The 9,726-nt window shown below is 38.3% G+C and overlaps 1 protein-coding gene across 1 annotated transcript; it reads right to left on the bottom strand.

The window, feature by feature from the left end:
* Positions 1-5,293: 5,293 nt before the first annotated feature.
* npffr1l2 (neuropeptide FF receptor 1 like 2) lies at positions 5,294-9,491 on the bottom strand (the record flags this gene model as incomplete). The annotated part of the gene is made up of 3 exons (XM_083902392.1): positions 5,294-6,299; positions 7,256-7,355; positions 9,149-9,491. The coding sequence occupies 3 exons, from the start codon at positions 9,489-9,491 to the stop codon at positions 5,294-5,296; spliced, it is 1,449 nt and encodes a 482-aa protein (XP_083758518.1).
* Between the last annotated feature and the right edge of the window lie 235 nt (positions 9,492-9,726).

Genomic DNA, 9,726 nt, shown 5'->3' on the forward strand with positions numbered 1-9,726 from the left:
ATAGTATTCATGCCTTTTACACCTGAAGCTACAGTAGAGTTTGTATGAGGTAGCGCAGCAGAGTACAAAAAAATACATTCTTTTTTTTTTTCCTGGTGAGCACACCTGTGACGTTTTCTGTCGTAGCATAACCCACGGGGAGTTTTCTTTTGATGATTAGTGCATACTTTTTCTCTTTTTTTATTGTTATTACAATAGCAAACCTATGAACTGATACGGTCAATGCAAAACTACGAACATGCCTTTTAAAGTTAGGCTCAAACGAGAAAAAACACAAGTTCAGAATTACATGAGACGAGCGAGCGGAGAACAACAGGCACAAAAGAGTTCATCATTGTTCTCCTGAGGTGGAAATAATCACAGTTTATGACATCAGTCACGTGTTCAAATACATTTTTATAACAACAAAACATATACATGCAGTTCACTGTGCACAGTGTGCATATGCATACAACACGTTTACTGAGCTATTATTCAAATGATGACATTTAAGAGGTCTCCTCAAGGCCCTGCCTAAAGGGATAGTTGTGTTTGTTTGGTTTTAAGTGGGGTTTAATGAGTTATTAACACATGGTCAATAACACTGATTTTTCCATGAACCACCTTTGGATCCATCTCATAAATTCTAACCCTGCTTCACTTATTGATATCTTAAGAATCATTGTGCTGCTAAAATCTTATCATAAAAAGCCTTTTCCAGGTGAAAACTTCAGTCTGTGAACCACACTCACTCTCACAGGATCTCAGTTTGTGTCACTTGGGTGAGAACGATGAACCCTTTCACACCAAAGCCTCAAAATGTTCTTTTTGGCTTACTTTAAAATAACCATAAAAGTTAAATCATAAAATTATCCTGTGAATTTACGTGCTTTTGCCCATTTTTCCAGAATAACTTTCAATATCTGGCAGTTATTTACAATTTACTGCATGTTAAAATAGTGTATTAACATTTGAATTTAAAATGAAGAAAAGCTTAAACTTTTATTTAAGAAAAAAACAACAACAACACTGTTGCTGTACACAAATTGCATTAGTTTCCAGCTGGAAAAGGCTGTGTATATCATAAACTTGGTGCATTATGATGTGAAAAGTATTGTTATAACGTCTTATAACATGAACTGAATCAAATTTTTAACGCTTTTCTACCATAAAGTTGCCGCTTTACGTGAAAAAAAATAGTCTTTTAATTCATTTTTTGCGTTATAACTTGAAACGTGTTGCGTTTATACAATAAACTTGCCACGTTACAAAGTGAAAGTATCACATCTTTACCATAAAGCTGCCACATTAAACTCTTACATTTTCACCCTTTCACCGCAATTCTTAACGCATCACGTATTTACCACACATTTGCCGTGGAATAGCGAGGAACCGCATTGCGCTTTTTTACGTAAAATGTGTCATAACGTGACAATCACAGTTACGATAAACCTGTCATTATGATGTGAAATAATAACCGTCTTTTTCCTGCTACACTTGGCAGTAATAATAACATGCTGCCATAAATGTTCTTTCTGTTGCTTCAAATGTGCTCAGGTCTGTAAGGAATGGCGCGTTTACTCGATACAAACATTAATACAGAATTCACTTAACTGACAAAAGCATAACTTTGCTGTTTTCCGCACATGTTAAGAATACTAACATCTTACGTATCTGAGGCCAATGGACAGAACAACATGGACAAGGACAATTTTGGTTGCTTACAAACTCAAACAGAGTTAAACTTCTTTGTCAAAAAGGTTATGGACAACAGATTGCAAACTATAGTATTTTGAAAAACAAAAATTTTCATTAACCCTTAGTTAACTCCTTATGGACATCCTTTTTTTTTTCAAAGTTATGATTCATTTTATATCCCATCTTTTAGTTGTGATATAAAGTAGCAATAATTGTGCAGAAGTCGCAAAATTAGACCGTTTTCTTGTTAAAAACGAGCCAAGTGAACAATCCCATTTTAAAGATTTTGAGTACTTTATGCTCATGTGTTTATATAATTGGTGTTTTTTTTTTTGATTGTCTTAAAAATAGGGCTTAAAAAATAGGATATAAGACACTATATTAAACATTTTTATAGCCTCTGTATTTACTGTGTTTATGAAAAAAAAAAAGCAGCCAAAATGCTCTGTGTTCTAAGGGTTAATATTATGCATTGTCAATGTCAAATAAACCAACAAATAAATAAACGTACATTGACACAATACAGGGACACAGGTTACAACAATCCACGACAAATACAAAGATACCACAAGAAAACAAAGACCCCGAAATGTAAAATCAATACCCCTTTGTTGATATTGAATTATTTGTGGATATGTGGATATATGAATTATATTTGTATACTTTGTAGTACTGCAGCGTCTATTTCTGTCCATCAGCTTCTCATGAAATATACAATTCACCATGACGACCAAACAGGAGACAATAATGTAATTTGCTCCGGAAAAATATAGCTTTTTTTGTGCTACGCTAGTTAAGTGTGGTTTTAGTAAGATATGGCTATATCCTGAATGCCCGTGTTTCCTCTCGGGATAGTCATTGTCTGTCTTCAACTCCAAAACCCGTCCGGTTTCATCTTCTTTTATATACATTTATGCTCGTAGGTGATCTTTAAAATCGGAAAACAAGGTTAAAATCTCTATGTGATGAAAACGACTCATTGAAAAAGCTCAGATTGTCAAAATGATGACATCATACTCTATTTCCATCATTATCTTCAACTCGTAATGGCAACTGTGTTGTTTGTTTACCCTGAAGCTAACAGTTATAAAGTTAGCATGCCTCACATATATATACATATATATATATATATATATATATATACACACACATCTATATGTATATGTATATGTGTATATATATGTATATGTGTATATATGTATATGCATATGTGTATATATATACACACACATATTTATATATATATGTGTGTATATATATGTGTATATACACACATATTTATATATATGTGTGTGTATATATATATATACATATATATACACACACATGTTTATATATTTGAATATATATGTGTATATATATATGCACACACGACACGTATATATATGTATGTATATACACGTGTATATACATGAGAAAAAGTTGTAATGAGAATTAAGATGTATCAGAAGAATAAAGTCTTTATATCATAAGGACTGTTATGAGGACTATCTAATCTAATATTACAAGAAAAAGTCGTAATATTATTTAGGTCAGTTCCCTTCACAATCTTTCCACAGTCCCGATGTTGATGATAATGTGGTGCTGTTGTGCCAAAAAGATGAACTATTTCATTATTTGTGAAGCCCAAATCAAAAGGAAACTTCATGAAATGCTCCTCTGTGATACTCTGCTGAAGCTTTTCTCTGCACATTCTTTTTACCTGCTTTATATAAAGGGACATCGCTCAGAACAAGGCACATTGAACGTTTCACTGTTGTCTAAAGCAGACTTGTGGCTTCTGGGCTTTAGGGATTCCACGTCAGTCTCATTTCGCGCGTCGTCGCGTTCGGTCGGGTTTTGATCAAACCAAGCCGAGTGCACAGAGCAAAGTGGGCTGTTACAGGACGCTTGGGAATGACTGTGTCAGGCTGGGAGCTGGTTTAACAGCTGGTGAGAGAGGAAAATGATGGATAGGCAGGTACGATTCAGTTATCACCATGTTTCTAAGAAGAAGAATCCCAATTCCTTTGTTCTCGTTACAAAGCGGCACACAAATGTGACGCTGTAATATGTTTTTTAATTCTATGCTATGTCTGTCTTTCCCCTTCACTTTAATGTGCTTCATTGTATTGAATCCTTCATGCTTGAATGCTTGACCATTTGTTGATTATATAGGATATTGGCCTGTGCGGTCGTCATGTGAGCTAACGCGAGTCGTTCGGCAGTTTCCTTGGTAACTCTGACAAGTGATTCGTGATTCTCTTGACTTGTGTGTCATATAGAGCCAGTGTCACACAAATCATAGCCTGTACTGTCATGAAAAAGAGTGACAATGATGACTTTATAGGCATTCTACGTGGAATTTGTTTATGACTTCAACAATATACTGTGTATCTACATGTTAGCCAGAGAGATATATATATATATATATATATATATATATAGGAATTTTGGTGCCATATAGAGGATTATATTACATTAATATGACGATATTGGCCGTTGACTTTAAAAGTTCAGATTCTTACAAGTAGTAAATTGCTTTTCATGGGGACACAACTTCTGCCATGTTATTATCTTAAGATGTATTTCTGTATTTTCCTGCGTGTTAAATCCAGCTATCGGTGCACATAATTGGCATATTCAATGCTGCTTTTTTTTGAATCCACGTTAAAATAATCTATACAGATACTGGTCAGATTCGGAGGAGAATTGCCCTCGGGTGCATGAGAAGTGGCGCGCTCTGAATACTGAATGCGCACATTCTGAGTATCAACAGCTTATCTTGATCACTGCCTCGGAAAACAAAGATGACATTTTGTATTCAAGTCTCTCGCATGCTTTTGCATATGGTAATTACTTGTTATCCTTGGGATTATAATACGACGTGAAATAGATGTGTTTAATAGCTGCTTAGCCCTTAGTGCTCATGCGGCACGGAGGTATGTATTATAGGTCACTTGTTCAGGCTTTAAAAAAATGTGTTTTAAGTAGTGGTGGGCCGTTATCAGCGTTAATGTGCTGCGTTGTGGAGGTGTTTCACGAGCGACAGTGTCTTCTGACTCAGGGTCAAAGGTCATAAAAGGGACTGCGGCGGGGGGTCGTGACGAAGCTATTTTTAAACACTGTTAAAACAACGTTTTGATAATGAGGAGCAGTGCATCCACCGTTCCAGAGGGGGGGAGCTGCGCTTCTGAGAGCTGGTGTGCTGAATAGTACTGGCCAATCACAAGCCTCTGTCTTCTGGGGGTCAGAGTTCACTCTGAAACATCGCGGATGACGAGGAAAAGAGGATTTCTATCGGCTCGTTTACAGCAACTAGGAGGTTTTTGACCATAAAAACAAGTTAATATAATATTATTATATGATAATATAATACAGAGTGAACTCTGACCTGTAACGTATCTCCTAATTTCACAAATTCAATCCGCTTTTTAAACATTTTGAGTACTTTTTGCTCAGGTGTGTTTATATAATCGGTGAAAATTTTCTTTTTCATCATCAGTTGTGCTGGGAAAAAAAATGATATAAGACATTCTGTTGCACATTCTTATAGCCTCTGTATGAACTGTATATTAAAACATAAGAATGGTAAAAAGCAGCCCAAACGCTCTGTGTTCTAAGGGTTAGCACTGATTTAGTTATCCCACGCCTGATACACTGAAACTGCCGGTGAACTCGCCCTCTCTGAATCTTTACTGTGACTCCCTTTCTTCGGCAAAGGTGCCATTTCTATCCCCTGGTTAGAAAGATTTCTCTCTAATTGAACCCTTGCACACCCCACCCGTGCACGCCTGTTAATATTCACCGTGTCTTTTAGCTTGTCGTCGTTGTGGACTCGGTTCGTCAGCCCCAGGACGAGGTGATTGTGGTGGTGAGTGGCATCTCTTAAGGCCTTTTCCCCACACGGAGCCGGCACGGTCCCCTCTGTCCTGCCCCGTCTGGACATCCTCCTCCACAGCTGGAGCTGCGTGAAGCAACGGGAGTGCCTGGACTTGTACACCGCCTGGAAGCCTCTCCTAAAGTTTTCGTTGTAGTAGCCGTAGATGATGGGGTTGATGCTGGAGTTGGAGAAAGCCAGCCAGTGAGCAAAGGGAAAGATGTAACTGGTCAGGAGGTCAAGCAGGTCCCTGTCCAAGCCTGCATAGTCTGCCATGATCATGAGGGTCCAGAGGGGCAACCAGGACAGCATGAAGAGCAGAGCCACCAGAATGAGCATCTTTATCGCCCTGATCTTTTTCTGTGATATCATTGGCTGACCGGCCCTTCTGCCGCCCCCCTGGACAGTGTTATCCAGCTGTGGGTTTCTGTTCGCCACCACAGTGGAGCACAGTTTGACTCCGATGCATCCGTACATCACGGTGATGATGGTAAGGGGCAGCAGGTAGATGTGCGCGAACAGAACGGCCGTGTAAATCTTTCTCATCTGTGGGTTTTCAAAGTTCTCGTAGCAAGTGTAAACGGGCAGCGTGTGGTTGTAGTCGTCGCCGTACACCATGTAGTGGTGAGGATACTTCTCCACAGTCAGCGCCACAGCAGCAGGGCACATGATCACCACTGCCAACACCCAGATCGAGACGATGGCTGCCTTGGCAACGAGTACGGTTGGCTTGGGTTGGAGTGGGTACATTATGCAGCGAAACCTGTCAAAAAAGTTTTTTTTACATTAAACATAATTAATTATGTTGTTTTTTTTCTTGAAGTGGGATTGTATGTAGTGTTAAAACACCATGGAAGTTGTCACATCGTGTGTGAAGAAGACTGTTATGTACTTATTTCATATTTAATTGGTCTATATTTATTAACCCCATAGCTACAGCTGACTCTGGTACTTGAATTTAGTGATGTAGGTAGGTGTGAATGAATAACTTGTGTGTGGATCGGAGACAATCAGCCACAAAATCACTAATTGTCTCTGAGGTGTGGGGATTGAGTTCTTTACAGAAAATACTCGATCTGTCTAACTTTGAGAGACAAAAGAGGCAACAATTCCGATGATATTGTAGACTTAGGGCCAATTCCAATTCCTATCTTAACCCTCAAGCTCAACCTTTAATCTTAACTGGCCCTCAAAACCAAGTGTTGAGGGTTATTTTGTCACTTAGAAATGGGACAACCCCTTAAATGCAGATACGTCTTCAGACTGTAGGGGGCAGAATAACGCGAAAAGCTGCGTCCAGTCTGTCAACTCCAAAAAAGAAGAAGAAGAAGAACACATTTACGTCGAATTGAATTAATACATATTGTGATAAATCTACTGCCTCTCTGGTCAAACAAGGCTCATTCACCCAGACTCCTCCCCATTTTTTACTTGTTAAACATCTTAAGCTCAAAGTGTCAGATTTCACAACCAGACCACGCCCCTAACCACTTCTCCCTCCTCCCCCTCACTCAGGGCTCAGCCCACTTCTTCTTTTGGCATTTTCAAATCCGGCATTGGGGCGGAGTTAACAATAGATGACGAGGTGTAGTCGCACTTTAAGCTGCTCAGTGCCGCGCAGGCACGCCAAAGTCGGCGTTTGGCTACGTGTGTCGGGACTTCAAACGACCATGAAAACCTCGAGAAATGCTGATCTGTTCCTTTAAGTAGTGTACGAACCTTTCCACAGCGATGGCCACCAGGGTGAAGACTGACGCAGACACAGACACGCCCTGCACAAAGCCACTCATCTTGCACACGATGTTGGAAAAGGGCCAGCCTGTTGACATATGACAAATGACAATTGTTTTCCGAGATGTTGTACTAAAGCTAGGAATAATGTCGCGAAATGATAGTCATTCTGAACACAATGAACACAGGGAGCCGTCCCTGGAAGCTCTCCTGAGAAAGTCCCCCTTTCAGAAATCATGTTTTTTTTTTTTTTTTTTTTTAATCAATGAATATGTCAGGCATTCTAAAATTAAAGTGAGAATTCTCACTTTAATTTTAGAATTCTTAATTTAACCTCAGAACGAAAGAATTCAGGCTTTTTTCATGCCGTTTTTTTTTTTTTTTTTAATCAATTAAAGTCGGGTGTTCTGAGATTAAAGACAAAATGTTAGAATCCTTTAATCTCAAAATTCTGACTTCTTTCAGAAATGCTGTTTTATTTTTATTATTTAAATTTTTAATCAATTAATATGTCAGGATCTCAGAACTCTGACTTAAATTTCAGAATTCTGACTTTTTCTTTAAGAATGCTGACTTTAATCTCAGTATTCATGCTGTTTTATTTTATTTATTCATTGTTATTTATCTTTTTTTTTTTTTAAAGTCAGAATTCTCTCCGAACTCATGCTTTTTTATTTATTATTTTATTTATCTCAGAATTCTGAGATTAAAGTCAGACATTCTGATATTCTGAGCAACTGACAATTTTTTTTTTTTTTTTTAAATTTCTTTCATGAAAGAAAGTTTTGTGAACATAAGAATGATTTATACTTGCTTTTAGCCACATTGCTGACCTTACTGTGGTTATGCAGCATGTCCAGGTTAATTGTGTGGAGTCTATCAGCTCTGCACGACTCTCTACAGGTCTCATGTCGCACCAGCATCAGCCCCGTGCTCCACACAAGAAGTGATTTCGTTTTACGTCAAGACAGACGGAGGCGACAAACAACCCTATTCTGTTCTTTTGAGATCAAAACCTTGCAACCCACGAGCTTTGCTCATAGAGCTTGGTTCACACAAAAACAGAACTGTACTGTATTATCTGCAAATGTTCTTCTTGGAGAATGTTGAAAATTCCAACGGTTTCTGAAAGAGGAGAAGTTGCACGACAAAGTCAACATGTGGTTATTACGGTAATTTCGCCGGCGCTGTTGCAGGATCAGTCGAGTCCCTCAGCATTCTTGCCATGTGAGAGTGTGTGAGAGCTGCCCTGACCCTTATTGTCAGATTTTGGACGACATAGTATAGAATGAAGTTTTTGCCAAATTTTGGGCCAAAAAAAATGTTTCACTTTTTTTTTTTCACATTTTGGACGTTTTTGTCAAATTTTGGACCTTTTTCTTTTTTCATTTTTTTTTCACATTTTTAGACAAATTTTTTTTTGAAAAAAAGTTCACATTTTGGACGACATAGTATAGTATGGCGTACTACATAGTATAGTATCACGTTTTTGTCAAGTTTTGGACCAATTTTTTTTTTTTTTTTTTTAATTGTCACATTTTGGACGACATAGTATAGTATGACGTACTACATAGTATAGTATAGTATGACGTTCTTGAAAAATGTTTTTCAAAAAAATTGTCATATTTTGGACGTTTTTGTCAAATTTTGGACATTTTGTCAAATTTTTGGACAACATAGTATAGTACGACTTACTGCATAGTATAGTTTGACGTTTTTGTCAAATTTTGGACCAAAACATTTTTGTTGTTTTTTTAAAATTTAAATAATAAAAAAAAAAACCTCTGAAAACTGTTTTCTTCTCACTGGCTTTTAACGGACGATGGATAACTGATACAATTGCGACTCAGTCAAGGCGTTAATACAGCGATGAAGACTCACCTGTGATGAGGTTGTCCACCAGTGTTGTAGGGATGCAGAAGATGCCCACCAGTAAGTCACTGATGGCCAGGTTGAGGATGAAGAGGTTGGTGACTGTGCGCATATGGTGGTTCTCCACTACGATCAGACAAACCAGGATGTTCCCGATCATACACAGCAAGAAGATGAAAAAGTAGGCCAGGATGTAGCTGGCAGCCACGTACAGAGAGTGCTGATAGTAGGGGGAAAATGTAATGTTGGTGATGTTTGAGAGACTGTCGAGGCTGATGTTCTTCAGGGGTTCTGCAGCGGCAGATCCCTCCAACTCCAATCCTTCCTCCGCCATCCTGTCCCGTATCTCCATGGTGGGAGTGAAGCAACACTATGAAACAGATCAGAAGAGATCGCAAAGGATTACGTTTGGAATGAAAACAAACAGAAACAAGGTTTCATTCGTCTTTCAGTTATTTTAGTTGTCCACAAACTGTTAAAAAAGAAAATATAACAATTGTTCTACCCCCGTTCTCGGCTTTGGCTCCCCACGTGGTTGTGTGCCGAGTCCTCTTCTCTACACTCTTACCCCTCCAACAGTATTATTT

Source organism: Microchirus variegatus (assembly GCF_963457635.1).
Source record: "Microchirus variegatus genome assembly, chromosome: 16".
In the NCBI taxonomy this organism is placed as follows: domain Eukaryota; kingdom Metazoa; phylum Chordata; class Actinopteri; order Pleuronectiformes; family Soleidae; genus Microchirus; species Microchirus variegatus.